Source organism: Bactrocera neohumeralis, chromosome 4 (genome assembly GCF_024586455.1).
Source record: "Bactrocera neohumeralis isolate Rockhampton chromosome 4, APGP_CSIRO_Bneo_wtdbg2-racon-allhic-juicebox.fasta_v2, whole genome shotgun sequence".
Classification (NCBI taxonomy): domain Eukaryota; kingdom Metazoa; phylum Arthropoda; class Insecta; order Diptera; family Tephritidae; genus Bactrocera; species Bactrocera neohumeralis.
This window is the reverse complement of record NC_065921.1, coordinates 38,355,758-38,374,320: the sequence shown is the minus strand read 5'-3', so window position 1 is coordinate 38,374,320 and position 18,563 is coordinate 38,355,758. Positions and strand designations below refer to the sequence as shown.

Genomic DNA, 18,563 nt, shown 5'->3' with positions numbered 1-18,563 from the left:
AGACGTGAAAGGAAATCAGTCGATGTACTCACTTTTGATCGAAATTCCACTCAAGTTCCCAAAGGCATTATTGTTTGCTTTGTGGCAGTAGCCTTAACAACTGCTTGCTGCTTGTTTTGTTTTAATGACTGAAAAACGCAAGTGAAAGCTCGTGGAAAAGCTCAACAAATACTGAATATCGAATTATGAGAGCTACATCCATTGTGAATAAAAGCATAATTAAGAACTGTTCTAGCCGCCGGCGTTGAGAAGCACAAAAGCGCATTCGCTGCAGGGCATGCATGCCTACATTTACATAACGCGCCAAGCACAGGTGTTTACAAGCGCCGCTGCAGACACATATGTGCCAGCGATTGCATTAATTGCGTATAATTAAATATTTATGTTGATGAGCAATTGTGAGAAATAAGTGGCCATCATTAATGTTGCTGCGGTCAAGCAATTTTAAACTTCAATTGTAGACGACATATGGAAAAAATTAATAAATTGAAAATTTAAAATACAAAATAATTAAGTTAATGAAATTAAAACTCAGTTGCAATTTGAGGACTTATTCATACATTTTTATTAATTAATTTCCATTATATATATTTTTTTCTTTCTCAGCACATTGTACATGTACACACACATGCATAAATATATATTAGCTCAAGAGTGGTTTACAGTTATAATACTTATACTTAAGCTTAGCAACAATTACAATTACAATTACAAGAACTTAATGTATGTATATATGCATGTTTTTATATATATTTGTGTGTATATGCTTACATACTCGCATATATGGTTATATATACACATACAAATATATAATTATATGTAGTACATGCTAAGTTTACATATATAGCTGGGTTGTCAAGTGTGTCCTGTCTGGCGGCAAAGTGTTGGCGCGCACCGGTTTCGCTTTTGCAAGTTTTGAAAGCTTTTCGCGCATATCGCCAACAAATTGCTGCGTCAATATCCTTATTTTCTTTAGTTATTTTTGTTTTCTTGCGTACAAATAATTTTTGGTAGAGATCGTTTGCCACTTGAAATATGTATGTATGTCTAATGCTTATGCTTATAACTGAGCTTTTTCTCTTATTTTCGGTTTTTGATATTTTCATTATTTTCTGTTTTTTGTTTGTGTCGTTTACTCTTTGGCATTATTACTAGAGTTTTTTACAGTCATTTCTCACTTTACATTCATATGATATTTTTTTCTCTTTTTTTATTAGCTGCTATTGGAGTCATAAAAAATGCCTGCTTCCATTTGGAGGGGTTGTGATGCATACAATGTCATTTTATACAGAGTTTTTACACTATAACATACAAATATTATTTTTACTATCTTAATTTTTATGCTTTAATACACTAATATTTCTTGAAAATACGCTTTTACAATATTCTTATCATTATAGATTTGCTTAATAATATTCAATACACGCACATGCAGGCACACACATACAATAGTAATGATAACAATATGTATTAGTTACTTATACAGCAATATACAAATATGTGTGTATGTGAATTTATATTAAATTTGCCCTAAAAACTAAAACGCTCTCAGTTAGCACTACTGATATGGCGACATAAACAATCTTTTGTTTTACTAAACATTACATGTTTTACTTAAATACAGTTTTTGAGCTACAAAAGTAATATGTTTTTTCGTTTTTCAAATATTTCTTTTGTCTACATTTCCGCTATATTTTTATTATTTGTCTCAATTTCTTAGAAGCTATTATTCTTATGTTTTTACACTTACATAAATTGGTATTAAACTACTTTTTCTTAAAATACATGATTTTTTTCTCGTATTGATATGCTGTTTTATTGTTGATAAGGGTACGATTGCGTAGAAATTAGTTTGAAATGTAAAAGAAAATTTTCATTTGAGAATAGAAAGTGAAAAGAAAAGCTCACAGAGAAAGCATGAATTTAGAACAAAATCGAATTTTTCAAATTATGCTTTATATTAGATACATACATACACCACATTCACCAAACCACAGTACATACATAACAATGAATAAGTTGTATGTAATTCCATGAAGCTCCAGTTCCATATTTGAATTATTCTTACAAGAAAACACACATTTTGAGGATATATATAGTATAAAGTGGCAAAACAAAGATTTTTCTTGGTAAAAGATTAAAATTAAAAAAAAATAAACATGAATATTTAAAAAATAAAGAAAAGTCGATATTAATAAAATTAAACAAAAAGCTAGATGCAAAAAAAAAAAAATAAAAAATAGTCGAAATTACAAAAAAAACATTGGTATTTAAGTTTTTCTCATAAAAAATCTGAAAAAGGTATCAATACAAAACTTGTTGCTTTTTTCATTGTCTTCAACTTTGTTCTATAACTTTTTCCCATAGGACACGTAGTTTTACGGGAAATGGTGTAAAACCGTTTTAACGCTTAAAAATTCAAGCACGATGCTCCCCATCCTCTTTCCAACCTTAGATCGGCCGTTAATTTCTTTAACTTTTTACCATTTTCAAAGTCAATGCCGAATGTCTAGTACTTTTGAGTAAATATAAATAAATTTTGTTCAAAAAATAGTTAAAGGAAATTGAAGCAATCACTCAGAACTGCCTATATATATAAGACTTCAATTCATGTTGTTTAGTCTATCTTCTATTAAACTCAATTCGTTGAGTTCGAAATTAAATTAACTCAATTCCTTAGACGAGTATAAATATTTATATATAAATAAAATGATTGACCTTTGGCTGTTTCGGACTTCAAGGGCTATTGTGAATAATATGTTTAATGGGGAAAATTATAAAATATTATATTATGCTTTAGTTGTCAATTCCAATTTTCTATACGCGATATCCTACTCATTAAATTCAAATCTTCTGCAGTAGTGTTAAGCGTCGACATGCCGTATGAGTAACATTCTCATGTATGCCAAAGTGATTGCTGCCACCGGCAGAATATTCTCATTGAATATTTACATATTTGGTGCGCATATTTGATTACAAAATATTTCAATTTAAGGCTATAGTTTTTAAGCGGACCTCCACGTTTCAGAAAATATAATATATTTGTCTGCTTTATGTAGCTAATCGCTTAAAGGCTGCATGGAAAATTATAAGCAAATTGGTTTTAGGTGCGGTTTATTGGGTTGATTGTTTAAAAATTAACTATTTTGCTGATATTGTAGTTCAACATTTCAACGGATTGCATGATAATCACACTGTGAGGCGTTAAATTCATACTTATTTCTTCGTGAGATCACACTTTTAATGTATATTTTTCGTAAAACTATACTTTAGCGTGCTGAGAACTCAATTTCTGTATTTTTTATTGTCTTTAACACATTCGTATATTTGAATATAGATTATATACAAGAGTGTAATAAGGGAGATTGTACTATTCACAAATACAAAAGTTTCCATAGAAAAACTGACAAACAATTTCTGTAGAAATTTGAGCGTTCCTTTTGACAATAATTCATATCAAATTTCGTGAAGATTTCTCGTCAATTAAGACAGTTTTCCAGACGAAGCATGATTTTGAAATTCTCAAATAAGCAGTTCCGGGAGGAGAAAAGGACGTGCGCGAAATTTCGGAGAAACTTGAGAGAAATCTCAGAAACTGACTTACTAAGTCGCTAAATCGACTTAGGTCATCATTCTGAGCATGCATACAAACTAAGAGCTTACTATGTTAGTAAGACTTTGTTCATAAGTTTAAAATTCCTAATTTATCCTTCAAAATCTACATCGTCCGCCCTCAAAATAATAGTATATTTATGCAAGTATATATATCTTATAAGGTCTCCGAAGGTTCTTTTTGGGTGTTAAAAACTTGGTGACAAACTTAATAAACTCCGTTCAGAGAATAAAAAAGTATTGTGAACGTAATTTTGAACTTCTTCGGAAACTTGGCATCCAAACTTGATGCTCGATGCAAGTTTCAAGAAACTGAAAATGACAATAGTAGCTTAGATCTCTCCATATTATCGTAAATAACTCGGAAATAATATATGTACAGGGTGCGGCAGTCAATACTGCAATTATAAATAGCGCGCAGGAGCGTAAGTGGTGGGGGGCGAGCAGCCAAGGTATATTCATAGCATTTCAGTAGACATGGAGCCGTGGACTAAGCAACAACGTTCGTTTGCCGTGAAAGCTTTTTATCAAAGTGGTAGCTATGTAGCCGCTCGGCGTCGTTTCCGAACGCATTTTCAAATTAATCGCAATCGACCAGTGCCTTCGGTAAACGCAATAAAGTTGTGGGTCGAAAACTTTGAAAATATTGGTGAAACGACAAGAAAAAGAGGTGGCAGTGCGAGATCAGTGCGTGAGATCAGTGAGAGTGAATGTTCTTAACGGAGTTTTTCCAAACCGAGTGATTTCCCGCAATGGCCCGATTCCGTGGCCGCCCCGTTCACCAGACCTCACTGCGTGTGATTTTTTCTTGTGGGGTTATCTAAAAAGTAAAGTGTACGAAGAAAGACCTCATACTGTTGGTGAACTGAAGGCAAGAAAACTAGAAAAGAGAATTCCTCAGCCTATGCTTCGTGATGTTATGAACAGCTTCGCAAGGCCGCCATCTTGCTGATGTTATTTTCAAACAGTGATTATTTTCAATGTTTCTTAAATGCTTTTTAATGTAGAAAAATATTTTATGAATATAATTTTGATATCTATGTCCGTGTTTTTTTTACACCTACTTCAAAAATGCGGGATTGACTGCCGCACCCTGTATATCTTTGCAAATATTTTATACTTGTTCATTAAAGGCTTAGAGATAGTCAGAATTTTCAAAAAATAATTTTTTTTTTGCATTTTCGTTAAGTGTAATATTTAAAAAATATTTCTTGAAAATTTCACGTTGATCCGAGAATTAGTTTTTGAGTTATTCGACAAATAACAAAGAGAGCTCGGTCACCTCAAAGCGCTCGGGTGAAACTTTAAACGCGTTTTTCTCAAAACTATGTTTTTTGAACCGGTGACAACTGCAACTCGAAAACCGCTCAGTAGATTTTAATGAAATTTATACAGCTTTTAGAGTACATAATAAACTCGGGCCTGATCGAAGGATTTTTTTTTCAAAAATTTCGATTTTTTAAGACCAATTAACTGTTGATTTTTTCGCAAAAATTTAGAAAAAAATTTCCTGAGGCCGCCATTTTGTTAATTTTTGAAAACAAAAAAGTCCTTCGAGCAGGCCCGAGTTTATCTATTTATAAAACTAATTTTTTCTGTCCGATTGATTTTAGATGAATCTCCAAGGACTTATGGTTGTCACCGCAAGTACCTTTTTTTGGAACAGGGTCAACACAAACAACTACAACTTTGGAAATAATTTTTTTTTTTTTGAAATTTTCGTGACTTCACGTCAACACATTCTATAATAATGCCACATTACTACTTTTGTAAAATAACAAGATTTAATAGCCAAAAAAAAAATACTGAAAATTCTCTTTTTTTCGTGCCTCTGACTACCCCTAACCCCTTAAGCAAAATAATTCCGGTAAAAAAGAGAAAAGAAAAAATAGCACTTGCGCACTTTAAACTCGTTATTTTACCATTACTAAACTATTTATTCAAATTGAGAAGAAAAAAGAGAAAAACACCGATAATCCACAGAATTCGCAAAGCTAATGTCAACGTAAATCTGTGGCAAGCGAAATGATTTTACGAACCCAATTTGGTTAAAAAAATGGGGGAAATGAAAACGAAACATACTGACTAAAAGACAGAAATGGAAAAGCATGGCATGAGCATGGTTTAATGAAAATCTGTTAAAAATAAAAAGAATGGTGGCAATAATAAAAAAGTGGCGCTCTACAAAAATAGTAATAACGCTCAACTAATAGGACGAACCGAGTACGGCTTAAGGAAGTAGTGCTGGGAATGTATGAATGTTTGTATTTGTGTATTTCAGGTATGAATAAACATTCTCATGAATGTATTGTATGCGAATATTTTTTCCATTTGCCGTAGGTCCAATTCATTTAATCTTCAGCGTGTCTTTTGTGTAGCCTTGCATTGCAGGCAAATCTAAATAAGAAAGTGCAATGATAAAAAATTTAATTTCGCTGAATGAATGGCACACACAAAACTGCAGCATGCAACATAAAGTAAAGAAATAAAAATAAGAAACATAAATTCGGCATTCGGTCAGTTTCTATTAAATCCCCACTAGACATATTGCCGCACACGCCGAGCAATCGCATTGAGAGTTTGCGAATGCAAATGGAAATGGATTATTTCTGCGTGGAAATATTAGAAAACCCGAATTGCATGCCCACACAGCACACACAGCGAAGTGCGCCTGTAAATGTGTGACTTTTGTTTATTTTCTCGAAATGCTTGCGCAGCAATTGTTTTAGATTAATTTGTTGGTTGCGGAGGCTGCTCCGTTGCACGCCGGTTGCGCAGGTTGTTGGTTGCTGGTTGCTGGTTGCTGCGTGGCGCACATGAATACCGCTGCGGTGCAGCCAGTTACAATTTTCAAGTCTAGTTTGAATTGTATGCCGAAGCCCAACGTGCTGCGAGTGCGCCGGAAGTAGGTCAGCGGTGGGAAGTGAGTGCGGCAGCGCCGGCGTGAATGGCTGCTGGGCATTCAATGTGTGTGGATTCGACAATTTGTTGAATTATATGGCTAAAATGTCTGGTTTGGTTTTGTGCGAATTCGTCGGCGAGTAAGTAATTGGTATGTAGACGCATTGTGTGTGTGTGTGTGCTTGGCAAAATATTTGCCTTCACGGTTATGCACAAAATAAACGCGTATGCTTCGCAGCTGTTGGCTGTTGTTGCCGTTGCAGCGCGCTAGATATGCAAATCTCACTCCCTACATCGTCACCTAAAATGCAAAATAACGTAAGATCACTTTTCATATGTTTACAAGCGACGGAAAAACGTTGTAATAGAAACCACACATATTGAAAAAAAAAATGAGTTTTGCTTATATTATGGTTATATATATCTGACGGCGGGAGTTGCAAAGTTTATGCTATATACTATATATGTCTGTAATATGTAGTGACTCGTAAACCAAAAAAAGCTCAATTTCGATTTTTTGATGATACGTTGTTTTGCATTTTAGGTGACGATATAGATTATATAGTAAAGTAAGTGAGCCGCAAACCATGCTCAGCACAGCAGTTGAAGTTGTATTTTCATGCCTGTTTTGATACGTCAGCGTTTTTGGCGCTGTTGCTTACCGATTAACGTGTGAAATAATTAATCACTTGTGCGGCTCTCTACTCTCAATAAGCGTGAAGTAAGCACTAAGCGAGAGGCTGCTGCTTCACTGTAATTACCTCGTGGTTGATATGGTTTAGATAATTTTTGAGTTTAAACTAGAATCGTTAAAGGCAGGTTTTCTTAAAAACAAGAAAAATTGTTAACTGCGAAAATACCCTTCACAAATAAAAAGTGTTCCATATAAGGCAATCATGTCAAATTTCGTGGTGATATTTTGTCAAATAAAAAAATTTTCTATATAAGGCCTTAATTTCGATCGTTCAGTTTATATGCCAGCCATATGCTGTAGTGTTCCGATATCGGCGTTTCCGACAAATAAGCAGCATCTTGTGCGAAAAAGATTTTTGAAAAATTTGAGACCGATATCCCTAAAACTAGGAACATATATACTTATGCACGGACGGACATTGCTAAATCGACTCAGCTAGTCATACTGATGATTTATATTTATATATATTATAGGGTTTCTGATGTTTCCTTCTGGGTATTATAAACAGCGTGGTAAATTTAGTAAACCCTATTCGGGATATAAAAGAACTATGTCTAAGAGTTTTAAAGTAAGATACTGAAATTTTCTCTGAGGCCGAAGATTTTATATGTGTTGAGTCTAATCATATTCAGATCATCGCTGGACATCAGCTAAGCCGCTTTGAATCATCTCTCAAATTATAAATATTTTAGTTGTATAAAGAAAATTTCAAAGTTAAGGCGTATCAGCCTTGCTCTTGGTAAAAAAGCAACAAGTCGGATCTGTCTTCTTATTGACTTTGACTACTGGCTAGTTGGGTCTCACCCTTGTTCGGATAGCGCTGATCAACGATTTGTATTTATGCGGTCTCAAGATTCTTCAGGCTCAATGTAAATTACAAGAGAACCAGTGAGTTTTTGGTCTCTGCAAGGCTTTTGACACTGAGTATTTACTTCAAATGATTCAACTGAAACAACATTTGGCATGAAGTACTACATGGAATGAAGCCATTTACCCCTACTATTAGCTGATTTGTTTAAAATTCCTTTGCACGATTTCCAACCACAACAAAAATGAGCTAATTTAAATTATATAAATAATTTATAAGGTAAATGTTTTGCCTTTGTCATGTTTGTGTTGAAGCAATAATTTAAAATTAAAAGCATAACTGAGAATGCAATACCAATTTATTGATTCGCTGTTCGCTTTTGTCCCTCACCTTTCAATGCCCGTTTTTTTCCCCTACTGCTTTCTCTTCGTGTATGTTTCCCGTCCGTTTGAATGTGAAGTGTGCACATTAATATTCAATTAAACGCAATTAATCTTTCAGCATACAACAGCCTTTATATGACTACACATACGCAATGTGTATTTGATTTTAAAATGTCAGCAAATTGAAACTGTATGTATATTTCTGTACATTAATGTGGTACCATGTATTTTCTTTTAGCAATTGTGCGGGGCATTAAGCGAGCGCGTACTTGCATTGGACATGATCTAATAAGAATGTCTGCGTATGGAAATTTTATAATATAAAATTGTATAATTTGCATTTGAGATAGCAACTTATAGACTAAATTTAAGTATAGATCTTCGTCTTACAGCTTTTGATTGTTTTAATTTTCAGACATTCGATATTATATATCACTGAAAAAAATCTAGACATAGATTTCTTATATATTCAGTTTATATGAATTGGCTTAGGGCTTACAACTCACCTCCACCTCAGTTGAAATTTTATATTTTGGTATTATCAGTAAATTAAGTTGTCATCGTCGAATGCATTTTTTGTTGTGTTACCGTTTATATGAATTTGTTGTATTACCGTTTACAACCTTGTGCTAATGGAGTTGTTTACAAATCAACTCCACTTCAGTTGAAAGCTTAAAACTTTTTGCTATAAAAAAATTTCAATTGAGTTGTCATCATCTTAAACATTTTTTGTGGTATTGCCGTTTACAACCTAGCACAAGGTGGGTTGTTTATAACACAACTCCACTTCAGTTGAAATTTAAAAACATTTTACTTTTAAAAAATTAAATTAAGTTGTCGTCGGTTTACCCATGTTTTTGTGGGTGCAGTTGTTTTCAACTCAACTCCACTTCAGTTGAAATTTCAAATCTTTTGGCCAATAAAAAATTTTAATTAAACTGACATCATATAAAACATTTTTTGTGACGTTAATTTTTACAACCTTGTGTTAGTGGGGTTGTCTTCAGCTAAACTCCACTTCAGTTGAAATGAGCAACTTTTTTGGAAGAAAAGGACGGAATTCCTCAAATTTCTGTTCGATATCTCAAAAACTAATATGTTAGTGCGCGTATATACAGACAGACAAACTACAAATTAACTCAGTTGGTCACGCTAATCATATATGCATATATATTTTATAAGGTCTCTGACTTTTACTTCTGGGAATTACAAATTTCGTGTCAAACTTAAGGTATATTATTCAGGGTTTAATACGTCATTCAAATGTTGCTATACATTTTGTTATTTTGTGTTTTGTAGCAAAACATAACATTTTAATGACTATTAAGTATATTGTTTGGTTTTAATTCTACGTTGAAAATAGTTAGAAATTTTACTAACCATCGTATATTTCAACTTTTGGGTTTACAGGAAAAATATAATTTGAACTGATATTAGTTTTAGTTTGTCAACGAAAAAGGAAAAATTTTTAACAAGTTGAGTTGTTCTAATTTCAACTTAACTAAGTTGAGTTGTTTCAATTTCAATTCAAGTGAGTTGAGTTGTAAGCCGTAATAGGCGTTAAAAAATCCTAAGTATATATAAACAGTATGTGGAAAACAGTGCCTTTTGTGGTAAACTAATATCTCTTTTAAACTATGATGTTGAATAATTTTATTTCCCAAAAATTTTATTAAATAAAGGAAAATAATTTGAAGTTTCTATTATAATAATCATAATGTTAGCAAACAAATTTAAGCTTTGAAATTTTCATATTCAAAAATATTCCGTATATATTTCAATGAATTTATTCTCTTTCCCAACCATTACGAACAACTTTTCTTCATCCATTTGCAAAGCAGCAACGACCCTAATGCAGTGCACACACACCCAAGCTTTTATTTACGCTCAAACACTGAGTAGCTTTTAAGTGGGTGAATGGAAATTAAATATAATTTTTTGCTTGTCTGTTTTCTTAGAAATTTATTTACCGTAATTTCATTTATTTTTATGGGAATTTCTATTGCTCTTTGTACAATCAAAAGTGAATTATGCGAAGTAATTGAGAAGGAAAATATTTTATTGAAATTGTAAATGCAATGAAAGCGCACTCTAGTAACTTAGGTGGAATAATTGGAGAAGAAATATTATTGAAAAAATTGCAAACAATTTTATCTGCTGCGAATTTTTAATCTATTATGTGTTCTGTAATTGTATAAATATTTGTAACATTGTTCTTGTAATTCGTGGACGCATTGAGTTTTATATTCTGTACGTTTTTATTTTGTTTTTTGAATTTGGTACATGCTCTAACGGTATCATAGAAATGCGTGAAAAGGTGGGTTGCAGGCTTAACTAACATTGTGGATGGTTTGGAACATGGCTTAATTTAATAAATGTTCACTAGTTAGGAAGAATCATTAATTAAAAGCTGTTTCCTCAAAGCAGACATGAAAATAATTCCGCTGAAAGCATATTTGGAGTAGTAATGGGTTCAGTAGAAATTCATGTTGCCAATATGCCAAGGCATTGCAGCAGTTGCCACGAAATGTTGTTAATTGATATGTAAAACTGTGCGTTGTTTGAAATATTGAAATATTTTGGCTTTATAAATAATGTTTTTATGGTTGATTTTTGTAGCCTTGGATGGGTAAATTCTTATTTTATTTTTTTATTTACATCTTTTGGAAGAAAGTAATGAGTTTACTGTTAAAATTTTATAAGAAATAAACTTACTTATGGCAATAATATTTACCTTACACCTTGATTCAAATATATTGATTTCTTGAAATCAAAATTAAAAATATCAATTTCTTGAAAAATTTAAATTGCTTTCATAAAAAATATGTTTTTCAAATAATGTTTTTCATCAATACTACTAGAACAGGGTCGATAATTTTGAAAAAAAAATTCATAGTTGAATAAATTCTTATCAGGGCTTTTTTCATTTTTTTCGAAATAACGTTCCTTCCTTAATATTTAAAAAAATTAATACAGTGTATTTGGGACCTATGAAAGTGTGTATAAGCCAAATTTCGTGAAAGAAAAATCTTTTTTGTACAAATGAAAAACAAAAAACCTCAAAAACTTGTATCTTTGGGATTATCTGAAAAAAGTGTCGACACAAGATTAATAGATCTTATCGTCACCTACAACTTTGCCCTTTAACTTTTTTTATAGGACCCGTAGTTGTATCTGAAGTCGAAATAAACCGTTTTTAATCCTTAAAAATTCTACGGCGTGCCTCCCTTTACTCTTCCCGACTTTAGAGCACCCGTAAATTATTTTTCCTTTCATTCTCGATATTTTACCTTTGGAAGATACATTAGTGCCTCTCGAAGGAAAAAATAATATAATCAAATATGTATAAAATACTAATATGAATTACTTAATTAAAATTTTGAATTATAAAATATAAAATAGTAAAAAAAATATTTTTAGTATATACTAAACTTAAGTCTAAGCTTAAAGTAGTGAAAAGGTAGCGGATATATAAAATCATTTGACAAGTCCTCATTTACCTCAATCATTTCCTTACTCGTTGCCGAGCGCATACATATTACTTTAAAAAAGCAACTACTTGTCACTAGTTTACTTATCATTATATATGTATATAATAATAATATTTTCATAATCCTAAATCCTAAACTCACACTCACACAGACACACACACAAAAACTTAAATCAATTAGTAACTTTGGACTAAATAAGTACACTGCAGCGCAATTGTTTTGCATACCCACACGCATAAAACGGAAAATCAAATCAGTTCTCGGCATACATTTACCTACACAAACACATACATATGTACATATATATGCGTATATGTCGCGCCGATCTAACCATATTTACACACGTATCAACACACGCACTGCACACGTGAACTGCCGCAGGCATGACTGTGGTGGCGCGCACATCATCATCTACATATTAGTTGGCGGTGTTGTGCGAGCAATTTCAGAGAGCACTTTACAGACGCGCCGCGGAAGCGTACAACGCTATCGTTGCCGGCGAGCGCACTGGCCGTTGCGTCGCGCTACTCACTGCGGCTGGCGCCGCCGCCACAGGCATTGCCTCCGAGTGCACTTCGTCCGTCACGAGCTGTTGGCCAGTCGCAAGCGCTGCCGGCAGCGATGATGGTGACGACGACGGCGTTAACGCCGACGCTGTCTGCCATGTTGTCGTCGTCGCTTCCGCAGCTGTCGATTCGGCGCTGCACTTAGCCGCCGTTTGGCGTTTAATTAGCATTTGGCTAGATTTGACGGCAATCCATTCATTGCGCGCCGCATCGAACCAAGTCAAACCCAGATTGTAGCGTCCATTCAGATTGGCGTGCTGACAATGCGAGAACCACCAGCCACCCTCATAGTTGGCGGCGCAGTGCGTCTGTGAAATGTCACGATCGACATCGATCGCCGAGAACTGCATGCCCTGTTGATAGTCGAGCGCATCGGAGGCATTGCCGCTGTAGCCGGCGGTATTCAGGCGATAACCATCGGCTCGCGATGAAATATAAAAGCGATCATACTGTGCTAGCCAAACATTATCATAGATATCCTGCATGAGTATGCGCAGTTGAGTGCAATTATTACGCGTCAAATGATGTAGCTGTTCGTTACCAATCCAGTATTCGCCGGCTGGTTGTCCGAAACCGGCAGCATAATCAGCCCAAGACCGATTAAAGTCGGCGCTGCCGTCGTAACGTCGCTGTATGGTGGTCCAACCGTCTGCGCTGCAATGCACCATGCGTGGTCGTTGCTGACCGGCTGGTGAAATCATGAAGAGGCCGGCATCACTGCCAGTCGGCGCTTCGCTGCAGTCCTGTGGGAGATTCTGTATAATGGACTCGTATTGTTCTTCGACATTTTCTAGTTTGGCGACAAGCGACTCGGCACCATGTGCCTCTGCTGTTGCCATGTTGTTATCGTCTTTGTTATTCTTGTTGCTGGTGTCTCGATGTTGGTGATTGTGATGCTTCTGGTGAGTGTGGTGTAACTGCAATGAGATTAAAAAGGACACGTCTGTGTTAAAAGTACTCATAATGCTTTAGGTTCCTGGGAGTTCAAAGTTGAGTGACCCATATGTTATATATACATACATAATGTGCCTCGTGGCTCTACATATATATTTAGTTCTTGTCAACGAAGATTGAAACGCTGAAGTATACTATATATATCTGTTAGCGTCCGTCTGAATATGGATTACAATAAAAGATTACTACACAAGTGTTAGTACTTTAATGTCTAACATTTTGTCTTTTCATAATTCGTGACTTGTGTGGGCTACTGACGTTGGCAATATGCCAGCAATTTTTGTGGGAAATCTAAACTTCAGCCATGCTACAGAAATCTTTGTTTGGAGCATTTTGTAAAATTTAAGTTATGTTTGGTAGAGTTCACTCTTAAGCGCTCAGACTTGTGAAAGATGTGCTGATCTGTCGATGCCGATGTGGTGCAGTGAGCTTGAGGAAACTCAAAGGGAATGTAGGCGTCGAAGATTTTAATAGGGCATTTTCTATAGACTATAGTTTCAGTCCTCTGGATGTATTGGCGTCTAGTTATAACATAATCTTTGAAAAATGTAAAGCCAATGAGCTTCAAAAGAAGCACGATAAAGTCTAAAAATCATTATGAAGACGCCAGGAATCAAGGAATTGAAATCCCTGCGAGTTTTTAAACTAGCACATCATCTTACGGTCCAAGTTGTTGGGCTTCTAGCTGTGCATTGATCATCGATGACTTTGCCAAACGTCAATTTGTCTGGAAGAAAACGTGCAACAATTATCTCTACGAGATCTATTAGACTCTATAGCTCGCTCAAGACTGAGTTTGAAATGTCTAGAATGTCACATATTCAGACGACGGAGTAAATTCGCCTAATTCAAAAATAATGGTAATAATATCAACGCGCCTCGTCGATCCGCGAGACTCTTGATTCATACGTGGAAGTATTCCTGGTAGCACAAAAGACCGACCCAAATATAAATAGTCGGAGACTCAGTTCCCAACCTAACCACCCACTAAACTCACCAGAGGACATAAAAAGTTCTCGGGAAGATGCTGCTACATTTCGCGTGCTTTGGCTGCCACAATAGAAATGTGAACTATTGCTTCACAGTTTCTAGAAAAACAGGTTGACTGTTACTTGACAGAGGTTTTCCACTTGCTTCGTTTCAAAAGTTCACCAGTAAGAATATGCTGTTCATCTTTTCTCTCCAACATCACATTACAATTGCACTCTGATATCACGTCCTTTCCGATTTCAGGCAGTGAAATCAGCAGCGAAGTGCATAGTAAAGGGAAGTGATAGCGAATAGAGTATGTCAGGAGCACGTCGGAAATCATTTTGTGTCGTCTTTATGCCGGAAATACAATTTAAGTGTGGTACGCTTGAAAAGAACGTGTCAACAAAGTGAAATTTAAGAGTGCTTGAGTGGCGGGCAGTTAGCGGGTGACCACGCGGATTCTAACGGCAGCTAAAGGAACCGGGAATGGTAGGGCATATGATGGAAGTATATGTATATTGGAGATGAGTGCAAATATCTAATCGTGTTGGCAGAGAAGGCGGCGAGTAGACGGAAGTGCGAGTGCGCTTTGATTGTTCAGTTCTGCGTGACTGAGCGAGTGACTGTCAAAGTCTTGCCGACAGGGAGAGCGGGGATGTGAGAGGTTGTGCTAGTGAAATGAGTGGACTGTTGTCAACATGCGAACGAAATGTGACAAACTCGCATACTGGCTGCCGGAAAGTATAAATTTGAGAAAAAAGGAAAATAATAGAAAAACGCCAACAACAATATATGTAGATGTAGGAAACGCCGTATAGAAGTAAGTAGTACATATTAGTGACAAAAGCAACGCCGAACGGATGTCACAGTAACAAAAGCAACGAAAGAAGAAGGGAGAGAAAGAGAGCAACAACACGCACAGCACGCTAACGGAAACGGATGCTAGAACGCACGGATGTTGGCGTGGCTGGGCGTGCGGCCGAGAACAAAGCGAGGGACGCTCACAATAATGAAGAAAAATCAGAGGTTGGCGGCAAGAAATGTTTGCACGCCTGTAACTGCGTAATGCGAGCAGCGTGCTCTGCGAAGTGAAAACAAAATGTGCTGGCAACCAGAGCAACAACGCTCCATGCACACGGGTGGGGGGGGGGTAAAAGTTTCAAAACAGTCACGCGTCGTTGGCCACACTAAATTGCTGCCATTTAAGCTCGTATGCTGCAGATTTGCGCTCGTTATGTGATTTGCTTTCCGCCCTCACCATTCACCCCGGACCATGCACACCATTTTCGTTGAGCTTCCTCTCATTTTTCGCAATTTTAAATTCGCTTTATTATTTCAGCACTTTGCCAAAGTATAATAGAAAATTGCTTAAAAATGAGTTGTGCTCAGAAACGGTCGGAAAAAAAATTGCACAGGAAATGAATAGAGCAAAGTGTTTCCGGTCATTAACACGATGGCCTTGCATATGTTGACACGGACTGATTGCCTCGTGGTTGCCAGCAATGAATTTGTAATGTTTGGCTCGCTTTTCGTTTAAGCTGCTTGCTGCCATAACGGAAATTTACATAATACTGCGCTGGCAATTTGGAAATTATTGAATGAATGAAAATGCATTGTCGCACGAGGAAAATTTTGATGACCGAAGAGTGGTGTGCGAAATGCAAACAAAGCGCTGCTGCAAAACAATCAAAGATTTCTAGGAATCGCGAAATTAATTTAATTTGACTGCAGCAAAAGTGTTGAATAGTTGAGTTCCTCGATCGACATAAACAGAGTACCATTTTATTAAATAAATTTATTTCATATATTTTCACTGATTGGTGCAATCAGCAGGTTTGAAGGCAGGAAGTTAGACGGTTGCTGTGGCGGATCCACTGGGTAAGGGGAAGGCTTGGGTGCCAAAAATTTGAAAACAAACTTATTCGATGTTAAAATAATGTACAAAGAGATTTAAAATACATATGGTTGCAAATATTTTCGAAAATGGTTGCCAGCAGTTAAAGTATTTTTAATCTATGTAAATTGTTAAAATATATTACATTTAAAGGGAATTAAGATAAAAATTCCAAAAAGGGTTGCCAACTGTTTTTCAATTTATAAAAAATTTTGAATAAATTAATTTTATCGAGAACTGAAATAAACAGTTAACACTTTTTAGATAAGCAGTTAGCACATGCTAGATCTTTGTCAAAATAGTTTTTGAATAGCGTTGCCACCTATTTGGAAATCATTATTAAATTGTGAATTATAACAACATGTAGGCAGACGGTTGAAAAAACTCCTAAAAGGGTTGCCACCTAATAATAATTATTTTTTAATTTACAAAAATTTTTTAAATAAATTAATTAAAATTAACAGTTAGCCCTTGTTAGAATTTTGTCGAATTAATTTTTGAATGGCGTTGCCACCTATTCGAAGAGAAAATTATTTAATTGGGAATTATAACAATATGTAAGTATGTAAATCAAATCTATTTAAGCCTTAAATTAGCAAACGGTTGAAAAAATTTCTAAAAGGGTTGCCACCTCTTAAGGATTATTTTAATTTATAAAAATTGTTAAAATAAATTGACTTCATCGAGAACTAAAATATACAGTAAGCACTTGTTAAATTTTTGTCGAATTAATTTTTGAATGGCGTTGCCACCTAATTGAAAACAAAATTATTGAAATAAGAATTACAACAATATTGTATATATGTAGCCCACATATCAAACTAAAGCTTTAAGAAAACAAACGGTTGAAAAGAGTTTTGAGATTTGAGAGTTAATAATAATAATCTGTAATCAAAATGAATGCTAAGAAGCAGAAGTCCTCTGCCAAATATGAAGGTTCTAAGATTTGATTGTTTTCGAATGTATTTTTGTAGAGGTTGGCAACTATTGAAGAATAATTAAATAATTTTAATGGTACATGGTGGTATTGGATGAAGCTGTTACATATATATTATATATTCTCTCAAGTGCCAGAGGTATCATGTAAAAACGGGTCATAGGGATCTCTCGGTTTGACTATTTGATATTGTTTGGGGCTTTGCGAGTAAAGTGACTGACTATTGGCAATCTCGATACAAATATTTTTGCTAAAATCCTGGTGATGCCGTCCGATATTCTAAGACTTTGTGAAATCGAAATAAAAGTGAGCACTTGATCAGAATAGGCCAACTTACATGTCAAAGTCTTTTTTTAACTATATCGGATTCAGTTATCGATTTAATAGACAAACAGTTATTTCTTCGAGTTAATCTCAACTATCCATTTAATTGCGTAATTTTCTTTAAGCAAACATCGCCCAACTAGCAACAGAACTGAAGTGGAAAACCCGAGTCTCGCAAAACAACTCAATTAATTCGCCCCAAGGCTCCTTTAAATGCACGCACCGAATACAAGACATACATACATACATATATACCACTCACCTTGTGTTCCGCACTATGCTGTTTCTGCTGTTGCATCACTGCACGTTGCATGTCCTGTGACACGCTCTCCAGGCGGTCCAACTTGCCCCGCAGCTGCGCCACCGCCACCTGCATTTGTTTATTAGCATCGCGCTCATCTTGCAACGTGCTGACGCTCACCGCCATCGCCTGCACCGAACGCGCCACATTTTTGCCCTCCTCACGCAGCAGACTCTCCTCCGCGGTAAGTTGTGCGCTGGTGAATTCTAATTTGGAAATTTCATGCCTCAACTCAGGCAGGCTTTTATCCATTTTCGTTTGCAAACTCTCGACATCTTCGAGCAGCTCCAGCATTGAAGTGTGCAATTTATCGAGCGAGGCAATTTGTCGACTCAAATTGAAATTGGCATCGGCCATGCGATGCTGTTCGATTTCCAAGTTGCGTACACGTTCGCCAATGCGATGATACTTCAGTTCGTTCAATTGGGATTTGAGTGAGCGCTGTGCCAGTTGGAGTTCATGGATTTGTTGTCGCTGGAAACGGCAGTGGCGGCGCTTGTGATCGGCGGTTAGTGGGTCGTTGATTAGCTGAAAGTGAAGTAGAATAGAGAATATCGGTTAGTGTCGCTCGTTGATGTAGTTAATGCGAAATTAATAGACTTCTTTGTAAGGAAAAGTGGTAGTGATATCAATCAGATTGCCGTTGGTGATGTTTTAGCACTTTGTTTTAAGGACAGTCGGGTCTATATAAACGGTACGGAGGAGGATTAAGATCAACATAGGGAA

At 35.6% G+C, this 18,563-nt stretch overlaps 1 protein-coding gene across 1 annotated transcript in view; it reads right to left on the bottom strand.

Annotated features, from left to right (window-relative positions):
- Positions 1 to 11,214: 11,214 nt before the first annotated feature.
- Positions 11,215 to 18,563, bottom strand: part of LOC126757148 (protein scabrous) — a 91,110-nt gene continuing 83,761 nt past the window's right edge. The window contains exons 3-4 of the mRNA XM_050470806.1: positions 17,799 to 18,365; positions 11,215 to 13,372 (exon numbers count right to left, since the gene is read on the bottom strand). Coding sequence (XP_050326763.1) covers positions 12,347 to 13,372; positions 17,799 to 18,365 — 1,593 coding nt within the window. The 3' untranslated portion in view covers positions 11,215 to 12,346. The remainder of the gene's footprint in view (positions 13,373 to 17,798; positions 18,366 to 18,563) is intronic.